General features: G+C 58.0%; 2 protein-coding genes across 4 annotated transcripts; both read right to left on the reverse strand.

Annotated features, from left to right (window-relative positions):
* Positions 1–869: 869 nt before the first annotated feature.
* On the reverse strand, positions 870–16,562 carry ITIH4 (inter-alpha-trypsin inhibitor heavy chain 4). Of its 3 annotated transcripts, none has more exons than XM_059161146.1 (23): positions 16,416–16,562; positions 15,145–15,302; positions 12,729–12,833; positions 12,435–12,597; positions 12,184–12,294; positions 11,602–11,727; positions 10,831–10,947; positions 10,406–10,574; positions 10,176–10,301; positions 9,817–9,998; positions 9,541–9,726; positions 7,257–7,396; positions 6,845–6,999; positions 6,515–6,541; positions 6,223–6,276; positions 5,632–5,760; positions 4,955–5,101; positions 4,805–4,831; positions 4,595–4,732; positions 3,410–3,584; positions 1,747–1,901; positions 1,518–1,614; positions 870–1,088 (listed from the first exon to the last, which is right to left on the reverse strand). In XM_059161146.1, the coding sequence occupies exons 1-23, from the start codon at positions 16,497–16,499 to the stop codon at positions 1,019–1,021; spliced, it is 2,841 nt and encodes a 946-aa protein (XP_059017129.1). In that variant the 5' UTR covers positions 16,500–16,562; the 3' UTR covers positions 870–1,018. The 3 variants fall into 3 exon arrangements, with proteins under 3 accessions (XP_059017129.1, XP_059017130.1, XP_059017128.1); XM_059161147.1 differs by having other exon boundaries at positions 4,595–4,723; positions 15,145–15,305; positions 16,416–16,545; XM_059161145.1 differs by having other exon boundaries at positions 15,145–15,305; positions 16,416–16,545.
* A 2,251-nt stretch (positions 16,563–18,813) lies between these two features.
* Positions 18,814–20,724, reverse strand: MUSTN1 (musculoskeletal, embryonic nuclear protein 1). The gene is made up of 3 exons (XM_059161151.1): positions 20,566–20,724; positions 19,279–19,411; positions 18,814–19,124 (listed from the first exon to the last, which is right to left on the reverse strand). Exons 1-3 carry the CDS (start codon positions 20,572–20,574, stop codon positions 19,018–19,020), a joined length of 249 nt encoding a protein of 82 aa, XP_059017134.1. The 5' UTR covers positions 20,575–20,724; the 3' UTR covers positions 18,814–19,017.
* Between the last annotated feature and the right edge of the window lie 230 nt (positions 20,725–20,954).

Genomic DNA, 20,954 nt, shown 5'->3' on the forward strand with positions numbered 1-20,954 from the left:
TTTTATCTGTAAGCCAAAGACGTGTGTCATTTTTGAAGAAGTAGGGAGAGCCATGTCAATGGTGGTTTAAGTATGCTTTGCTTATGCAGGGGTTGGGGGCCCTCTCTGGGGTGCCTAACCCCCAGATCCCGGGCAGTCTGGGATCCGGGAGCACCTCCATGAGACTAGAGGCTCCTGGGGACAGTCCCTGGCTTCTTTCCTGGGGCCAGAGCCTCCCTCTGTATTGTCTCTGCCGGGACTGGCCTCTCAACAGGGCAGTGAGCAGACAGGCTTGAGCCTGAGCACGGGGGTGGAAATCGGACTGTGTCACGCAAATCCTGTCACCAAGGGACTCTGGAGTTTGCTGAGAACCTTGGGGAATTGGCCTCTAAAGAATTTCTGTCCAGTCTGTGCCCAAGTGGGGACATATGTTTCTAACCAGAACTTCTTGCACACTTCTTTTTTTTCTGGTCAAAACCGGTTTCCACAGATTGAGTGACCATAAGGCTTAAGACTAAACCTTTGTTCCCAGAGTATGTTCTCCTGTCCTAGACCCCCAGCTGGGTGCTGGAGCGATATTTTATTTTATTTTATTTATACTTATTTAAATTCAACTAGCCAACACAAGAGTGCCTCGTTAGTGTTCGATGTGGTGTTTCATAACTCATTAGCTGTGGATAACGCACAGTGCAGGGCAAGATTTTAAATGAGTAGCTGAATCTCTAAATCGTAGTCCCTCTGCTTGTAAAATGAAGAGACTGCCCTGAAAGTTTGCCATGGGGCTGACTGGTCACAGGCCTATGAGGGGCTCATGGTAGAAGATTCTAAGATTCTAAGATTCTAATTCGAATGTGGGATTTAGCCAGAAGCAAGCAGAGATGCTCATTGCCTGGGCTTAAGGCACCGGTCTTTATTTGTAATGAGTCGAAAATATCCTCCCCATCACAGCCCAAGTCCCACAGGCCACCCTCCGGTCACAGGGTGGCAGTCCTCTGCACACCTCCAGGGGGGTTGGGGGGTATGCTTGACCCCTCTATAACTACAGCTCCACGGACCAGCAGGAAATCTCTGTTCCTGGGGACCCCTCTTGGTAATCCAGTTTGAGCAATCTGGGATGGAAAAACGGACAGACAGAAAGACAGCAAATCTCAGGTGTGATGGGAAGAGACAGAGATAACTAGGGTTAGGAACGGGGAGGGTGAAGAGTCTCAGGGTCCTTAGGACTTCTGCCAGGACCTGCTGACAAGGCCGGTCACCCGAGTGGACGCAGCTGTGTGTGGTCCTCGGGGTCTGGGGCTCTGACACTTCGGGAGGAGTTTCCTACTGCCCCCTACCACCCTCACCCGAGTGATCTCTGGACTAGGGTGTTCTCTGTCATTTTGGGGGTCGCTGAGAGCTGGGTCAGACATATCTAAAGCATCAGCCTTTGCCCTGACTGTCTCTATCTGCCAGGCAAGGACAGAGGAATAGGGGCCCAGCTCCCAGCCTCCTGGCCCCCACCCCTGGCCAGGCTCAGCGGCCTGCTTGCACAGAGTCACCTGGTGGCAGTGAACTCAAGGTCGCCAACTGTCAGTGTTCGCTGGCTGTCATTGGCCGCTGCTGGCGGCCCCCAGACCACGTCCTGGTAAAACTGGCCTGGGATACAAAGGGCGGGTCAGAAAGGAATAAAGACAGAGAGAGAGGCTGGGAGACACACAGAGGGGGAGGGCACTGCCTGTTCACGGCAGAGGTGGCTCCTGAGGGCACCTAGAGCCACGGGCAGCATACCGAGGACCCCGCCAACACGGCTGGAGAAGCGGTCTGTATCCCGCAGAAGAAGCCGGAGCCCTTCCCCAGGGCCGTCCCAGGGTAGCAGGCCGATGGTCACTCTGTCTGGGCTGCTGAGAAGCAGGAGCCCTGCCTTGTCCATGGTCATCTGGAGGCTGTGGGGAAACCCGCGGTCCTGAGCAGTCGGGCTGGGAGCCGGCTGGGGTGCCCCTCTCGTCCTCAGGAATTCCTACTGTGGCCTCGGGGGCCAAGTCCCTTCAGTCTCGCGGGCTTCCCTCTCCTCGTGGTAAACTGGGACTGTTTTATCAGATAAAACATCAGCTCCTTTCCCTCCCTGGTTCTCTTAGATGCGGTTTCTCATAAGTCAGTCTGATGGGATTTCGGCGGGTGTTGGTATATTTACTTAGTCCCTTTCGCTCTTATGGCCAGTGCCACTTTCTTCTGAGGATCAGTGACATTTGGGTCTAGAAGAGCAAGTCCCTTTTTGTTCCAGGTTGTCCTTTTTTTTTTTTTTTTACTTAGGATAATCTTTGAAATTCTTACTTTTTTTGTTTCCTTAGGAATGTTAGATTCTTTTAAGCATGTTGAATAGGGTCCTGCTGTTACTCTGAGTTTATTTTAAACGGAATTACCTTAAACGGACACTGTCTTCGAGGCAACGTACAAAATGTGGTCTGTTTACCCTATGTGTATCTTCTCTACCTCGTGAAAATATGTGGACTTTCCCTCACTGCCCGTGATAGGAATTCTTTATTCTACCCTCTAGCGTGTATGTCCGAGGCACAGAAATGCTGTCATTCTCTGTGCATTTATCAGATAAACAGAAACTAAGATCTCTTACAAAATGGGGCGGTTTTCAGGTGAAGCCCTTGGATTTTCTAGGCACGCACTCAGTTGTCAAGTGGAAACCAGTGTCTGCTGTGGGGCAGGGAGAGGGCAGCAGGCAAGGCTCTCTGTGCCTGGTACAGGCTGGGGGGTGGCAGGGTACGGCTCAGAGAGGGTCAGGCTTCTCTGCCCCACTCCCAGCACCCCCAGAGCTGGAGAGCTGCCTCTGGAAGGCTCTGCGGTGGGACAGCCTCACCCAGAAGAGGTCGCCATCCACTTGCATTAGCCACCAGCAGCCCAGGGTTTGATGGTGGGCCAGGAGCATGCTCAGGATGCCGTTCCTAAACTCCCCTGGGGGACAGTGCTCTCCAGCTCCTTATTATTGTCATTACCTCACCACACGGACGGTACTGCCCTCCACAGCACCCCGTGAGCACCGTGCTGTCTAAGGGACAAAGTGCTCTGGGACCACATCCTCTCACTGGATCTTCTGACTCAGGGCTGGGTGATTATCTCTGATGATGGGTGAGGAAACAGGCTCAGAGCGGGTGAGCAGCCTGCCCAGGGTCACACAGGACTAGCAGCAGAGCTAGCTCCAAACCACACTGTGACCCGTCTGGGACAGTGGCCTGGGTTGGGTATGAGGCCAGCCAAGCCCCAGCCTAGCCGCTCGGTGCCCCCTGGAGCGCTCGGCACCTCTGCTCTTCCTGTGGGCACAGCCTGCTGCAGAAGACTCATGCCCAGCCACCCCCGTCCGCAGGCTGGTGAGCTCAGGTCACCTGTTGACGCTGTCCCCAGCTAACTCATGTGGCCAGAGTGGGACCCAGGCTGGACGTACCCGGGTATCACTGAGAACAGCGTCTCCTTCCACTTGAAGGCAGAGTTTCTTCGATTCCGGGTCACCACCACGTGCTCAGAGAAGGCGTGAACCTGCAGCTCGGGGTTCTTGAAGGTCACCTTGATCCATGAGAACTGGGCCTTTTCTGTCGTGTACTGAGCAGTCACCTCAATCCCTGAGAGAGCCGGGGGCAGAGAGGTCAAGACCATGGCCCCAGCTGGGCACTGGCCTGAGCGGGAGGTACCAGCTGACCTCCCTGCCTCCCTCTCTCCCACACTCCCTCCCACCGGGGGCTGGTTCCCACAGTCTCTCCCCTCATCCCTTGGTTTCAGATGGCTGTGCAAGGACCCTTGAATCCTCAGTGATGGCCAGCTTCAGACGGGCCTTTGAGAAGGGAGATCATGTCAGAAATCCACGAATGTTCGTAAGGCCCCTGGGGCGTGCTTGGCCTGACAAGGCGCCATGGCCAAGGGCAAGATGGAAAAGGGGTGGTGCCCCCTCTCCTCTGTGAGCAAACAGACTACAGGCCAGGCGGGAGGAGGGGCGGACTGTGTGGGCGTGGGAGGAACAAGGGAGCCGTCTGTGCTAATGGACTCTGGCCGGCTCTGTAGGTGAGTGTAGGGCATCCCCGAGCACTGGGCCTCCTGGTATCCGACCCAACACTCAGTTCAAGCAGTAAGACCGTTCACCGCCTCCACACCCTCCACAGTCCCACCAGCACCCTCTAGCGCTCTGCTTCTGCCTCCCCTTCCTCTGCCTAGTGGACCCCTACTTGTCTGCCAAGGCCTAGTCACTCCTTTATGACCCTGTGTAGCCACCCCTGCCCCTCCACCCCCGCATTCCCGACAGCTCCTGTGCCCTCCTCTGGGTTTGCTTCCATGTCGCTCTGGGCACTGACCCAAGGCCATGGAGCTCATCTGTGCCCAAATCTGTCTCCCCACCCCCGAAGTATGGCAGGGCCTGGGGGGCAAGTCCACATCTCGTCATCCTGGAGTGCCCAGGCCACCCAGACCTGCGTAGGGGTGCTCAGGGGTGTGGCGGTGCCAGGATCTGGGACAGGCCTGCGTGGGACAGGTTGTGTGTGTCTCCACAAGTGGGTTTCCCATCCGTGTCTCTGGGGTAGTACGTCGGGAGGGAGAGGTGTCTGGGCCTCTCTGGGTGGGTGACAGGATGTGCCCCTCTCACCTTGCTCAGGGTCTGAGAGCAGGTTCATCGGCCCCTGAGAGTGCTTGATGTCCACACAGAGATGGTCCACGCTCTGTCCGGGCAGCGTCAGGATGACGGGCGGTGCCTGGATGGGGGCTGGGACGGCAGCTGTGGTTCCTAGAGTAGGTGGAGAAGGCTGGCAGACAAGGACAAGACGGGGGCCAGGCCTGAGGGAGGCTGGCAACTTACCTGGGAGGGAGGTTGTCTTGGGTGGCTCTGAAAGAAGGAAAAGTCTAGGTTTAGGGAGCCCCTTCCCAGAGAATGGGGGGCGGGGGAGGGACAGAGACGTGGGTGTATGTGGCCAGGGCACTCTCTCAACCTCAACAATGGGGAACCCACGTGGCAAGTCTGTAGAGCGACCCGAGGCTTTCCTCTCCCATAGTCTCCCTGTCACAGGGTCAGAAGCTACTGCAGGGACTCTGGCCGGGAAGGTATCTCTGGCTCCTAAATCCACACTCCGGAACGTTCCATCAAGAACGGAGGGGGCTGATGGCGCCAAAGCAGGCATCAGGGCAGGGCCAGCCAGAAACAGAAAGGAAGAGGGCAGTCAGGACTGAGAGCAATCAGCACGCAACCCCCAGCCATCATCACGGCTGCCGGCCCCCTACCCAGCCCCGCAACCCCTGCCGCACCTATGCAGGACTTAGAAGAGCCTTTGCCATGGGATTTGCAAATAGGAGAGCATGCTCTCAGGGAAAATGGAGAGGAGGTCTAGCCTGGCTCAGTGCTGTTTTTGAGTCTAGACCTGGAGATCAGAAACAGCTCAAGGGTCCACTGCTGGCTTTGAAAGGGAGGAAGACTTCCCTTTCTAGAAGGTTCCATCCTGAGCCAGACTCCAGAGTGTAATGAATCCAATTCCGTGAAAATAAAGGACACGTTACATCATGTCATGCCCCACAGCAGCTCTCCCTGGCTTGTGCCCCGCCTTGTCCTGTGTGCGTTACCTCTCCAACTTTATGGCCATGTTCAACGATCATCTTGAAATTAGACCCTCGGAAGGTCAGAAAGTGGCTAACCTAACAACCTGTCCGGTAGCAGTGATTCTCCAGCGATCTGGTAGTAGAGTGGATAATGATGAGGCACATCAGGAGGTCCTGGTGGTCCGGCTCTCCCTACGTCACTAGGTCTCTTCCCGGTAGTTCCAGCTTTGGAAAAGTTGACGCATGCAACCTTCTCTCAAGCAGTGTCATGGCTCCCCGCAGCCAGGGCTCAGGAGCCCAGGCCAGGAGAGGGATGAGGAAAGGGCAGATGTCCCCCTCCCTCCCCACATTAATCACTCTGGGAGCTAACTCCTGGTGGCCAGGGAAAATTCAGCATGGGAATGATGGACCTTCTTGAGCAACCCCCACCCTGCCCCTGGGATATGAGCCCCCTTCCCCCGCCCCCGACTCAAACCACCTTGTCCTCTATAGCCTCTTGCTTCCATGAGGACAGAGTCTGCATAGATGCCTCCTGATCAGATATCATGACCTGAGTCCCAGCCCCACCAGCCAGCCAAGGGAGCCAGGCAAGTCACGCCCCCAACAACCAGGGCAGAACCCAGTCTGTGGCCTGGGGTCAAGGTCCTGTTAATGTCCCCCACCCCTTCCCCTTTCCTCCTTTGCCACCTGTTATTCTGGACCTTCTGTTTCCCGCAGTACGAAATTTAGAGAGTGGATAACCTGGAAATAAGAGGGACCTGGGTTTGCTTCCTGGTTATACCTTTCGGGGGTTCCTCGCTGACCAGCGTTTGTGTCCCTAAGTGCCCAGGACAGGGCGTGAGTGGCAGACAACGCCCGCTCCTGGCAGCAGGGCTGAGTTGGAGAGGCTCTGGCTGGCAACCTCGTGGGGCTGATGTCTCGGGCTCTGTGTCAGCCAACTGCCCCCCCCGACCAGCCTTTGAGGGAATTAGGCCCTTACCTGAGTGGAAGTTCCTGTGTTTGTTTTCTGGATAAAACAAAAAGAGAAAGAAAAGGAACTAATGCTGTTAGGATGTTTTCGACAAGTTTGAAGTGCTTCTGTTTAACCTTGTTTCCCAACCCCAGCACTGAATAGGTGCGGTGAACTCTGGGGTCAGCAGACCTGGCCTCAGCTTTCTCATCTGTGAAATGGGAGCAGTGTCCCGAGGCTCCTGGGAGATTAGGGGTGGCTAGGTCAGGGACTTGGTGGGGACACGGTGGGAAAGGCTCTGGAGAATGCGGAGTCAAAACTGTGTTGCCGGGAAGGCTGGGGTCCTACTCTCACACCTACCGGTTTCCATAGGCTTCTCAGCAACTTCAGACTGTTCTTTGCCTTCAGGTTTGGTGACCACCATGGACGTGAGAGGAGTGACAAAGCAGTAGTGGAGTGACAAGGTCAGAGCGTGGGTCTCGAGGTCCTGCTTCTCAGCACTGGATGCTGAAACCCTGCAGGTGAGGGACATCAGAGGCTTGGCGTGTCCTCCCTGGATGCTGGGTCAGAGTCTCCCTCTCTTCCAGACCCTTCTGGGAGGTTCCACCTGGGAGAGCCTGGAGCTCATCCACAATGCCAACACTGCTTCTCTCTATGCCCGGGAGATACCCCATGCCAGTTGCAGCTGCCCCCCACCGCAGGGGAAACTTGGGAAGGTGCTTGGGCTGTATGTGGTGGCCCCAGCGGGCCCTCGAGGGTACAGGCCACCCACATTTTCTCCAGCAGTTGCTGGATGGTCAGGTATGCCCAGAGTCTCTCCATGAAGCTGTGGAAGATGTACTTGGGGCTCTGGAACTCCTTCTCCTGCTCCGCCACACTGGACTCCGTTTGGAAGGTGATGTTCTGCATGTGCTGGAAAGAGGGGCCCAGCCCAGGCAGGAGGAGTGAGGGCCTTGCCGAGGCCGACACGGCAGGCCCAGAGCCAGGAGCTCAGGTCAGACCGACCCTTCCAGAGAAAGGGAAATGAGAATGGGATCCAAACCCCGGGCCAGGGTAGAAACAGCAGCAGAAAGGACGTGCAACTGCAGTGTGGGGGGCAGAAAGGGGCCCCACAGGCACTCCACACTCACCCCAAAGATGGAGACTCTGGGGACCAAGAGAGAAGAGCCTTCTCTGACAGTCAGACGCAGAGTTGAGAAGAGAACTCAGGTGTCACGGCCCTGATAGGCCTCGGGGCCCCCCAACCAGCTGTCCCCTGCCCAAGCTGGTGCCCTCTGCTGGAGCTGGGCGCGATGGGATGTGGCAATACAGCGGGTGCCAAGCTCTGGGGGACTGCTGCTTCCTTCCCCAGGGCCGGGCCTCCTGCTGTTGGGCGGCCCTGCCTGCAGTCTGGGAAGTGGGGTCCAGGGACAGAGGAAATCTGCCCTCTCTCACCACTGCTACAAACAACAGCTGAAGACCGTAACATGGATCAAATCCCACTACCCCTGCTGGGACCACCTTCTCCATCTCACCCACAGCCTCGTTCCCCAAAACTGTGTCACGTAGGCCACCTACATGAATTTCGCCCTGTCCACACACACAGCAATTTGTCTGATCGTTTTCCTTAAATGAACTTTAAATAGATGAATACTATTTATCTGGCTTTGTCCCAATCACACCTGCAAAAATCTTAGGTCTGGCATTCAAGTTCTATTTTGCAGGAGACACATTAAAATACATACTCAGGGGTGTCTGGGTGGCTCAGTCATTAAGCGGCTGCCTTCGGCTCAGGTCATGATCCCAGGGTCCTGGGATGGAACCCCGCATTGAGCTCCCTGCTCAGTGGGAAGCCTGCTTCTCCCTTTCCCACTCCCCCTGCTTGTGTTCCCTCTCTTGCTGTGTCTTATATCAAATAAACAAATAAAATCTTTTAAAAAAAATAAAATAAATACACAACTACTGAAAGAAAGACAGGTTTATAAACTCCCCTGAGTCACCCTGAGTTCTGCACTTTGGGAACCCCTGGCCTTCAGGTTATTTTAGCAGCTAACGTGAATGGAGTGTTTAAACTGGGGCCAGACATTAATCCCCAAAGCAGCCTTACAAGGTGGGTAGGGTGACCTATTCTGATTTTTACCCCTAAGGAAACTGAGGCACAGGAAGGTTAAATGATCTGCCCCTGGCCTCACCTCTGGGAGGTGGCAGAGCTGGGTTTGAACCCAGACAGGCGGGCCACAGGGCTGGCGATGCCCATCACAATATTTGGCTACTTCCTCCAAGGCAAGGCCCTGTCCCCCCGCCCCGCCTCCCCCACCCCGCTCCCCCACCCCACCCCCTCCGTGTCCCCTAACTCACCCACCTGCTGTTCTTCCCACATAGGCTGCCTGCTTGCCATGCAAGCCCAGAATGTTCCTCTACCATTCCACATCTCTATTGTCTCCTACTCGTCCTTCAGCCTCAGCTGGGCCTCCTTCAGGTAGCTCCCCCTGATTCCCAGATCAGGTTTGGGTTCCCAGGGCTGCTCCCCCGAGTCCTCAAGTTTCTCCTGTTGGCAACCTCCCTACCTGTAGCTCCCTGTTTGTGTGATGATTTCCCTGCACTGCCTTTCCTGGGACGACAGGATCTGTAGGGCCTGGAGGACTTAGCATGGAACAGATGCTGTTTCTCCCCGTGGAATGAGAAGGCTTCCCGTGGCAGAGGCAGGGAAGGTGGGCAGAGTTGGGGTACCACGTGGGGACCCGGGCTCTTGACCTGGCTACACTGGGGCCCGAGGCAAGTTGCCTGCCCTGTCTGGATCTCAGCCTGCTTGTCTGCAAAATGGGAGCAGTCGCCCCTGCCCGAACGCAACCTCCGAGCGCCGGTGCGAGGGCAGGAGGGCGTGCCAAGCCCCTGGTGCCCTCAGGACCCGCAGCAGCGCAGACGGACTGCTGGGTGTCCCCTCTAAGCAGCCGAGAGCACCGTGGGACTTGCGCAAGGCCGGTGGCTGGAACCCAGCTGGGCTAGGATTGGAAGCCAGTCCCTCTGACTGCCTGCCCCGGCGGCCCTCCCCCTGCAGAGTGGTTGGCCACACTCACCATCTTCCCCTTGACTTTGGCTGACAGCACATCAGGGCTCTGGTCCTTGATCTTCCCAGCCACGACAATCTCAGAGCCTTTGAAGAGCAGTCGGAAGTTGTCCTGTGAGACGTCCTCCACGGCGTTGCTGGGGTACTCAAAGGTCACTGCTGTCAGCAATGGGTTGGCCACTTCCTGGTAGAAGTCCTGCAAGGTGGCGGGGGGCAGTGTCATGAGTGATGGACTGGGCTCGGCCTGCCTCACCCGTGTAGCCCCCGGGGGCCCTCTGGCACCTACCTGGAGCTGCAGGGCAGAGTCCGAGTCCTCATAGATGCGCCGAGCCAGGCCGCCATTGTCTAGCGCCAGCTTCTCCAGGAAGGCATAGCTGACGTCAAAGCCAAAGCCCAGGGAGAAGACGCTGTACTGGCCACCTACAGCTTCCTTCACATTCTTCTGGATCCTTGCAGGGTCGGTCTCCCCTGGACAAGTGGGTGGAGAAGGGGGAGTGAGGAAACAGTGATTTGTTCAAAGATCTTTCTGGAGTCGCAGAGCCAGAGGGGTCTCAGATACGCCCCCCACCCCTGCCTGGGGTTCAACGGCACAGCTGTCCGCGCCCCCAGGGTTGTGTGCCCTGGAGTTGCTGGTGGTGCCCTCACCCATGGTGGGGTCGCCATCGGTGAGCAGGATGATGAGGGAGACACTCCCCTCCGGCAGCAGCTCCTGCTGGTTGGCACTGTCCAATAGCTGCACGGCCATCAGCATCGCGTCATTGATGTTGGTCCCTGGGGGGCACGTACTCTCAGAGTGGCAGCTTCCAGACCAGCTCCCCAGGCTGGGCTTGCTGCGCTAGAAGCCCCCTACGCTGCAGGAGCCCGGAGGTGCTCACCTCCTTGGGCCTGGATTCCGGTCGCGTAGCTCCTGGCCTGGTTCACGTTCTCAGCTGAGGCTGGCACCAGCAAGGGCCTCCACTGGGTTACGTCCCCGCTGAAGCTGACAAGATTGAACTGGTCGTTGGGGCTGAGGTCATCCAGGATCTTGATTAAGGCTTCCCGGGTCTGGGCAGGGGGGTGGGAGACTCAGGAGGGTGTCTGAGTAGGGCCTCTCTGGGGCTCAAGTGTACTTGGGGGACATCCCTGGGCTCCCATGGTCAGTGCTCTAGGGGCAGACCCTGCCCACACTCTGGCCAATCTCAACCCCTGGGTGCCCCCCTACCCAGGAAGATGGAGGAAGGAGAGTGCCTCCTGGACCAGAGCTAATGGTGTGAGGCATGTGTGAGTTTCCAGGGCCATGCCCTGAGTCAGGGGGACCCACCTGATGGATCTTCTTGCCCCTCATGGAGCCGCTTTTGTCAATGACGAAGATCACATTCTTGGGTATCGTGGGTAGGCCCTCGGGGGCAAAGTAGTGTACAAAGTAGCCACCCTCGATCTGTGATCACAGTGAAACAAACCCAGGTAAAAAGAGCTTCAGCCTGCCCTGCCCCGGAAGCAGCCTTCTCATCCTAAGCCTTGGGTTCCTCTCTACATGTAGCCCCCTCTCTCTGTGTCCCACTGCTGTCCTCCCCAAGTCTTCACCATCTTTGACGGCTCAGTCTAGCCCCTCCCTTACCTCCCCTGCTCACACATGGCCCACTACAACTGTACTCCCACCTCATCACCTATTTGTTTTAGTATTTGAGGCAATTTACCTTAAAAAGTTTAGACATAATTACCCTGAAATCCATCAAAAGAGTAAAGACTTTAAAACAAGGTCCAATAAAGATGAAAAGGGAAAGCACAATGATGCCAGAGACTTGTGAGAAAGAAGCTACTGCCATTGAGTATAAAACTGAACTGTGAGCCTCCTGGCGGGCAAGGCAATAAGGGAAATCCTGCAGGGCATCTCTCTAGCAGAGGTGAAACTTTTGTGCCTTCAAAAGAAAACTATTTCAGGGATAGCATAATAAAATTACTTGTTTTCAGTCTGTTCTGCCACTGGTTCACCCTGATAAGTAGGGGCGGTTATTCTGCCTTTCTTTCTAGAGCATGCAAGCTCAGGCCCTTTTCTGGTTGTCCTACTCTCACCTTAAATCTCACCACACACCTGAATGGAGCCCCCGGAGACGGTCCTGTTCACATCGTAGCGGACGATGAAGTTGCCATTCAGGACTGTGTCCTGCTGCCCTGATGACTTTTGCTGGGAGAGTGTAGGCTTGAATTGGATATGAGCCTGGGGAGGGAGAGGCTGGAGTTGGGAGGATCCTCATGGTCACCCACACCCCCTCTGAAGCAAGAATTCTATGATGCTGTCTTGGACCACAGTCCAGCAAACGTTCTCTGAGGCCAAGCTGTTGGAGAGACTGCCTCCATACAGAGAAGTGGGAGCCATGTGAGCAGAGGCTGGGCTCAGGTTGTGCAGGATCCAGCTGTTGGCCCTTCCCTGCTGTGGGGGCCTCACTCTGGCTCCTCCCCATGGCCTTCTCCCCCATCTCGGACTTCACACCAGCACACAGCAGCCTTCTCTAGGCCTTGTCCTCCACCTCTGCCAAGTGGCAGTATGGACACAGATCTCCAAAGTCCCTCCAGCTCAGAGTCTGTCCACTTGTCCTGCTCTTTGGACACACCCATAAGGCTGGTCTGACAACAGGTCCCTGGGACCCTTGCCTGCCGATTGTGGCAGGCCCACCTTGGTCTTGTTCTGTGAGACGGTGAGGGCGTCTACCAGTTCGTTGGTCATGAAGGTGCTCTCTGTCTCCAGAAAGCTGATACCTTGAGGCTCGAAGATATGAATGTCCATCTGGAGGCAAGAAGTGGGGGTCACTGGGTCAGTGGGGAGTTGGGGCTGGGCCTCACAGGACACAGAGGGGAAGGATGGGCTGCCCTCACCAGAGCACGTGTCTTCTTAGAGGCCCCCCTGGGAGCAGGCAGTGCCAGTACCTGCAGGTGCTTGACCAGCTGCTGAGGCTGGACTTTCAGCAGCAGCTCATACGCTCCCAGTTGCCGCTTGAGCAGCTCCTCATACACCAGCTCGAAGGTGACCTTGGCAGAGGGAGCCACACTGACCGACACCTGGAACTGCTCTGTCTTTCTTCCGGTGGCCCTGCGGGAGGAGAGCATCATGTCTGCCCCTCCAGGCCAGGCAGGGGGCTGGAGAGGGTGTACAGGGCTAAAGGCAGGGGCAGCCTCTGTGCCAACCCCCTGGGGTCCCTCCTGCCACCATCGTTGGCTCACTTGACGAGGCCAGCACTCTCTCCCCTGGCCACGGCCGCGCTGTACTGCTCCTGGGCTGCAGCCTTCTCCTTGATATTCCCTGGGTAGGTCACACCTTCGATGATCCTGGGGCAAAACAATGGGAATCATGGAGGGCCTGACAGGAGATGCCCACTCCAATCCCACCTCCTCCAGGGAGCCTCTCTGGACTCCGCGTGCCTCATAACAGATTGAGCTTTGTCTTTGCCTGAGCCTACCCGTTTGTCTTTCTTTCTTTCTTTCAAAGATTTATTTATTTATTTGGCACAGAGAAAGAGAGAGAGCACAGCAGAGGCAAAGGGAGGAGGCCCCCCTCTGAGCAGGGAGCCAGCCTCAGGACTCGATCCCAGGACCCCGGGCATATGACCTGGGCCGAAGGTAGGCGCTTAACCGACTGAGCCACCCAGGCGCCCAGCCCACCCATTCATTATGTACTTATTGTATACAAGAGTCTGTGCAGGGACCTGGATGAGGGTGGCGGGCCTCTGCAAGCTATCAGGCTTGTCATGTTGGTACACATGCATTTACTGAACAGACCTCGGAGGAGGTTGTAGAGGAGGCGGGATGGAGGTAAATAAATCCTGGCCTCCACCCTTGCAGTCTGGCCCCACGTTCCGGCTTGCCTGGTCTACCTCACAGCCTGCTCCCAGAGGAATTGGTCGGTCACCAGCAAGCACTTTATGGGGTGCACGTGTGCCCAGCCTTGTGAGTGGCTGTGTGGGGCAGACGGAGGAGGCAGGGGGTGCCGGGCTCCCAGCCCAGTGGGAAACGCAGGTCTGAAAGGCTCTGCTCCCTCTCCCATGCAGCTGTCCCCTGCACAGAGGATGGCCTCTGGGGAAGTAGGTTTTTGACAATTGGTGGATGAGACCCCCAGGGGTGTGGATACAATCCTCATGGCTGTTCCTTGGGACTAGAAAGACCTGCCAGGGCTTTTCCTCTGGAAGGAGAACGGCTCCAGACTGTCCTGGTGAGGTGAGCTGGGGTGTGTCCGCAAACCTTTGCCTGCCCCACCTGGGGTCGTGTGAAAGAGTAAGAGCATGCAGGGATGGGCAGGGCGCCTGTCACCAGGGCATTAGGACCCAGTGTCTCTCCTCCCCACCTTCCTGACCTTCCTGGTCATAATTTAACTCTGGGCCAGGGCTGCTGAGTGGGCCACAGGGCTCCTCCTCCCAGATGCCCAGCTGGGACTCCCCCCCCAGGTCAGAGCACAGGACATCTTGCCCCCTGCTTCCCCATCTGCTGCAGCAACACCATCTGGACCCAGAGGGGGGTGCCGGCCCAGGGCTCTCAGCATAGGCCCTGTACCCGGAAGCCGGTCACCTGCTGGCCTTGGCCCTCCAGTGGGAAGCTGGGAGTACCCAGCTGCGCTCCCACTGCAGGCCTGGCTCCAGGGTCAGGAGAAGCAAGGGCTGCTGACAGGGTGGCAGGGAGTGAGGGAGAAGCCGACCGCAGGGACCCAGGCCCCACTGCAGCTTTTCAGAGGTCTCAGGGTAGTTTGGGAACCCCCGGCTGGGAGAAGCTTGCTCACGGCACCATTCAGCGCCCTCCCTGAGTTTCTGGATCAGCGTCTCTCTGGCCGGCCTTCAATCCCTGCCTCTCCTGTGAGGCCGGGGACAGACGGGGAGGGTTCTCCTGCACTCAGCAAACATTGCAAAAGAGTCGGGAAGGGTGGGGGAGGGTGGTAGAGGACAAGGTGAGGGTCAGCCCTGAGCCACAGAGTCCACAGAAACTCCACGGGCTCCCTATTTCGGCCTCTGGCCCAGAGGAGACACACCCTCTGCAGGGTCCCCGGTGGGAGGGTGGGGATGAGCCCTGGCTTAGAACTTCCTGTGACAGAGATCCCCCTCCTCGAGGCACTGCCCCACCGTGGGGCCGCTCAGGAGTTAGGACGTTGTCTTCTGAGCTGGACTCTGTCTTTGGTGACTCCCTCCTGCCTGGGCCTGGCCTCAGGATGCTCCAGCTCTGCACGCTTCAGAGGCAAACACACCAAGAAGCTGTGGTGCTCCATCCGTCAACGGGGCAGGTGGGTGGGAAGCATCAGTGGAAAGATGGATGACGGCATGGATGACGGGAGGCAGGAAGGTGAGGGAGAGAGGGATGCCGGGGGCGGGGGGGGAAGGATGAAGAGAGAGAGCAAGGGAGGCGGGACGGATGGCAGGAGGGACGGCTGGAGGACCGAGGGATGGACCATCTCTGAGAACGCACGGAGTTCCTGGGTTAAGCCTCTGGCTCCTCGTATTGCCTACACGCAGAGCACACACGCCTGAGGCGTCCGCCCTGGCTCATCTCACATCAGGAAGAGGGTCCCTCTTCCTGACAGGGTGTCACCAGGGAAGATGGCGACATCACGCTGGGTTGGGGAGGGTGGCAGGGAGGAGGGCGGGGGAGGGGCACCTACATGGAGAAGTTGGTGATGAAGGCTCTCTTGGGCAGCTCCACCTGGAATGTGGCCTCCTGCGCGGTCTCGGCCCTGTTGACCACCCTGCTGGTGACGACTGTGTGGGCAAATCTGGACGAGACCTTGGAGTCCACGGTGAGGCTGTAGACTTCGATGTCCTGCTGGACCCGCGGAGGGGAGGGGTGGGATGCTTTCTACGCCACTCCAGCTTGAGACAGCACTCGTGGAGGGGGCCCTGCCCTTGGTCCCCAACCCCGACTGAACCACTGGCCACGCCCCTGGCCAAACCCCAGGAGGCATTGCACAGGTGAACACCGGTCTCATGGCAGAGGGAGCTGTGTGCCCTGCCCCTCCCCCTTCAGGGCTGTGTTGCTGGAGCCTGAGCCCCAGTGTGTCTGGGAGGTGACTCTCACTTCCTCCTCGGGGAGGGGACCCTAGCGGGGGTCAGGCAGCTTCACATTTGATCTTAGCTCTGCCCGTGAAAGGGTAATGAACAAGTTCTGTGATTTCTGGTGACCTCAGCCTCCATGGAAACTGGGAAACGCAGCTCTTGCCTGTCTCCCACCCGGTGCTCATAGGAGCTGGGAGAACTTGGAGGAGATGAGGACCCAGTCTCTAACCACTAGGAGCCTTCCTCTTTGCCCCCTTCACCCTGCAGCCCTGGACCCTCCCTAGGCCCACACTCTTCCCTTCCAGGTCTGCAGTTCCCCAGAAAGGACCTGGGCACACCTGCGACCTTGCACACCTGCTCTCTGCACATGGCGTGTTCAGGTGCATGCGTGGCTTAGCACCGAGGCGCGTGACTGGCTGGGTGGCTTGTGGGGTGTCTGCTCGGTGGCAGGCCCTGTACGGAGTTCTTTCTGGATATTACAGGTCTGATCTTCACAACAAAGCTCTGAATAGCTTTATCTTTTTACCATTTTACAGATGAGGAAACAGACACAGAGAGCATAAATAACTCCTTCGCGGCCACTCAGCCAGGGAGAGGGAGAGCGGGGCTCATGAAGCCCGTTCTCACCCACCGCGCGCACTGCCCCAGCAGTAGCTCGCTGGGCTGCAGCGCCTCCTTGCAAAGTGGAAATAGGGTCTCCCTGCTGTTCAATGGGAGAGCAGCCATACAGCCCTAGGTTAGTGCCTGAGAGATGGTCGGCCCCACATCTTTGCGCACACCCTGATCCACGCTCCCTTGTCCACACATGCTTGCACCCACGGAGGCTCTCCTTGTTCATCAGCCCACAGCACTCGCGCTCGGGCACCCAGACACCCATTACCTTTTTGGCGGTGGTCGTGCAGAGGGCAGCCAGCAGCGAGAGCAGCACCAGTGCGATGCCACGGGTACAGCCCGAAGTCTTCATTTTGGCTCTGGTGCCTGGCAGGTGGCTTCTGAACTTGAGAGGATGTGGGGAGTGAATTAGTAATGTGCTTGCTGTCCCGCCCCTCCGGGGGCGGCTTCTGGGAAGTTGGGATCTCCAAGCCAAAAACGGCGGTAGCCTCAGCTAAGCAAACTGAATGTCCCGTGGACCTTGGCTGGGGACCGGAACCCATACCGAGGAGAGGCAGGCTCAGGTGGGAACTGGGTATGGCACTCCTTCTGAAAGATCCAGAATCATCCCAGGCCACTACCAAACCCTTGCACCAACCTTTCACCAGCAGGCTTCCTAGATCTGGGAGATACAACAATGAACCAGCCTGCTCTCCATATGCCCAGCCCGGGAGAAAAGGATGGGCCAGATCGGGGGGCTAGGGAATGGCTCCCCAGAGGAAGGCAGCCTGGAGGTCAGCTCCGTGTGACTGGGTGGTGCGGGGGCCCTTAAGGCACTGAGAAGGCATTAGGGTGTCTGACCGGGGGCAAGATCTGCTGGGGTCAGGGCAGGACGGAGACCCCTCGTTTCTGGGGTGAGAGGGGCTGGGCCCAGGAGTCCCCTTCTCTGCCCTTAGGTCCCAGGCTGCTGTTGGGCCCCATTAATCTACCTAGGGCTCTTGGATCAACTCCAGCAAGGCCCTCAGAATGAGCCCCACACTTTACCAATATAAACCAAGAGCCATAAATACTCCTGCACTTTGTGGCCCAGAGGTCTCCCTCCAGGGAATTTATTGAGAGGAAAGCAAGGAACAGACCCCTCGCGGGGCGCCCGTGGGGGTCAGTCATGCCAAGGGAGCCCACAGGTCACAGCTTGCGTGAGAATGTTGAGCCATCCGCACACCCAGGCGGTGCTGCTGTCCTGAGCCCAGACCCGTGGGAGTGTACCGGAGGGCCCGGGGTAGGATTACCGGTAACTTTTCTCAATCATCCTTTAATAAACTTGAAATGCTTTTGTGACGAATAGCAATGAAGTGAATAAATATTGAGTGTCGGGATACAGCTGGTGCTGGTGTCCCTGGCGGTTCTGGGAAAGCCCAGCTCCTGGGTCTGGCCACGGGTCAGGCCGGTTGCTTCAGCAGTACGGCCAGGTGCCAAACCCTGGGTTGGGGGAGGAGGACGGCTTGGTGACACTGGTTGGGGTGCGGGGGTGGGGCGGAGCGGAGCAGCCATGCTCGGGCCCACCCAGGGTTCTGAGGTGGTGACCGGCCTCCAGGGGGTCCCCTCGACCAGGGCCGGCAGCATCCAGCCCTGGGGAAAGGGCAGTAGGGACTCCAGCGCTGTCTCAGGCTGCTTCCCCTTCCTTAGCACAACTGCAGCCTCTCTGTGCACATCTGTGCTGCTGGCCCTTTGGCTCTAAATATGGCTGGGGTCGTACAGGGCTTCACACCCCTCTGGCAATCTGCAAGGAGCCTCCCCAAGGAGCACAGTGGGCAGGCCCAGGCCCTGTCTCCCAGGAGGTCTGCTCCTTGGGGCACACAGCACAGGCCCAGCCTAGAAACAGCTATTTAAGGAGGCTGGGCTGGCTGGGAACGTGGGAAAGGCTCCGAGCAGCCAGCCGGACCTGCCCAGGGGACCGGCCGGCTTCCCTGCAGGCAGCAGCCTGGAGTCAGGTACCACAAGGCCTGGCTCTGCCGGTCCAGCCCGGGGCCGCCCGTGGTTTTGCCATCATGAGGATGGGCCTCAGCAGTCCTCGGATCTGACAGCTCTGTGCACACAGGGGACACTGAGGCCTTGTGAGCCAAGGGCCTGGAATTCCCGTGTTGTAGGCAGAGCTGTGGGAGTGGCAATGCGGAGGCTCACCCCGAGTGTGGGAGAATAGCTCAGGAGGTGGACGGCCACTGGCCAGAGAGGGGCCTCGATCTGGCTTTGCCTTTGAGGGGTGTGAGCTGGCAAAGGGGTGCCGGGGGAAGGGACTTTGAGGTCCCTGGCCCAGCAGAGCCTTGGAGTCCCTGGAAGTATCTCGATGGTTTCTGTGGAAGGCAGGGGGAGGGGTAAGCCTTAGGCCCCCGCCAGCTTCATTCACTCCAAGCAGTGTTCCTGTGGTCCTTGTCAGACAGGAGGGGAAGCCGAGGCTCAGAAAGGGAGAGGCTGGTTTGAAGTCACACGGGAGCTCAGCACCAGGTCTCCACTCCAAGGCTTTTTCTGGTGAGTGGCAGTAGCCATAGTTGCACCTGCCTTATCCTCTGGAACCCCCCAAAAGCCCCCAAAAGCCCACGAAGGGTAGAGAACATGCCCTCCACCCTACCCCGCCTGACCCTCCCCTACACTTGGTGGCCGTGGCCAGTGACCAACTAGCAGCCTCCAAATGCCGGGGCCACGTGGGCATGCGCTTTATTGGTGCTCCCTGGGCACTGGTGCAGAGTCCCTGGGCCAAGGGGTCAGGGCTGTGAGGGGCAGGTGGCCATCCCACGGGCAGCAGGTGAGAAGGAACATTCTGGCATAAAAAAAGTTTTGGGGAAATTCTCCTGTGTCTGGGAGTTGGCAGCAGTGAGAGGAATGGTGCACATGTCTTAGCCAAAGACACTCTTGGCAGGTCCGGCTTTGGGCTTCTCAAAGACGGTCTCGGTGCCGGTTCGGCTGCCACTGAACACGGATGGGGCGGTGGAGCCGGCTAGTTCTGTGGGGAGGGATGAGGAGGTGTGGGAGGGACATTCGTGGGGGGGGGGTGCCCCCCTGAGTTCAGGAAACGACCCTGGGACCCCTCACCCATCCCTCCCCTCCACTGACAGCCATCCCTGCCCCCCACCCCCATGGCCCGGGAGGACACTCACCACACTCCCGCATGACCTGGTAGGTCTTGGACTTGATCTCCTGGTTCTTGGCTAGGTTCCCACGGGCCCCCTTCAGATCTTCCTCCTTCACCGGGGGGCGCTTCTTCTTGATGGGGGCCTCCTGTGCACCAGCCTTGGAGAAGCCAGAGTCTTACAGCCCCAGGCCTAGAGGCTGAAAGCCCCTTCCCACCTCTGTGCCTTGGTCCTGAGATGCCTCTTCACTGGTCACCGAGCTTAAGCCGGTTGAAGGCTCCAGTCCTCCTCCTGCAGGCAGCCTTCCCAGCTGTACTCCACCCCCACCCCAAGTGCGTCCTTCTCCCACAGACTGGGAGTTTGAGGACTGTGGGTGCTGTGGCCTTCACACTGTCCGTCTGCCCGGACAGGGGCTCAGGCCTGGACACAAAGGGCAAATGGGAAAGGCACTGGTTTTCAGGTGGAGTTTCAAGGGGTGAATTCTAAGACTTGCTCACTGGGTGCAAGGGCTCCCTTAGGGACTGCCTTTCTCGCCCCCTAACTACCTGCCTTTACCTTGAGAGTTTTGAGGGTGCGAATAGAGAATCAGATGCCCATGAGGTCAGTCTGAAGTGAGTCCCTACCCATGGAGCAGGCAGCAAGGAGGACTCTCCACTTAGCCTGCCACTCCGTCCCTCCAGTACTAGGGATATTCAGACTGTGCTTATCCCGTCAGCCCCAGGCGCCCACAAGTCTGACACCTCACTCCTTTCTAAGCCCTGGGGACAGGTGCAGGGAATCCCTGGTCCCTGAGTCTGGGCTGGGCTCCTGGGGCAACACGCTGTCCCCACCACCCCCAACTCCGCTCCCCACCCCCGTGCAGAGATCGGTCCTACTGGGGAGAGGCCCGGACAGAATTGTGTGCCTACAGATCCAGCGTCCTGTGTATGCGCGCGCGCGCACACACACACACACACACACACACACACACACACACACACACGGCTACGAACGAGTCATACAGTCAGCTTCTTCACACACAAAAGCATACACAGAGACTTGAAGTATCCTACGTGTTGTCTCTATGCTCCGGGCCAACCAGGCAATACCACCGAACCTGAGATAAACAGGGGTTTGTCAGCAAACTGGGGGTGGGGGTGTCAGCAAACTGGGGTCCGGGGTTGCCCTCGCTGGGCCTTGGCCTTTCAGGGGCTGCGGAGATTCTTGTTTATGCCTGGGTTCAGCTCAGGACACATCTGTCAGAGATGACAGTGTCCAGGTTCCCAGCCCTGCCCCTGCCTGGACACCAGCACAGCCTGTGCCGGGCCCTCCTACCTGGGACATGGTGCGTCCTGTGCGAGAGCTGCTGCAAAGGTGCTCAGCCGGCAGAGGCAGAAACCGCTGGAAGGTGGGAGCTGCGCCAGCCCTCTGGGGCTTATATATAGTCCCCGGGCCTGTCCCGGAAAGCCACTCCCCTCCTCAATGGGCTTCCCGATGATTCAGGTCCACGCAGCCTCTAGCTTCAGAGTTTATTCTTGGAGATGAGAGGGGCTGGCTGAGCACTGCTGCCTGGGGGCTGCGGCCCTGGTGAGAGCAGGTGGCTGGGGAGACCCTGTGCCCTTGGGAACAGCTGCTCTACGCCGGCAGGAGGGGCCGGGCCTGGCAGCGAGCGACAGGGGTATCGATGAACCCAGATCTCGGAACGTGTAAGCCGTCCGCCTGGG

The sequence above is a fragment of the Mustela lutreola genome, chromosome 2, assembly GCF_030435805.1.
Source record: "Mustela lutreola isolate mMusLut2 chromosome 2, mMusLut2.pri, whole genome shotgun sequence".
Lineage (NCBI taxonomy): Eukaryota > Metazoa > Chordata > Mammalia > Carnivora > Mustelidae > Mustela > Mustela lutreola.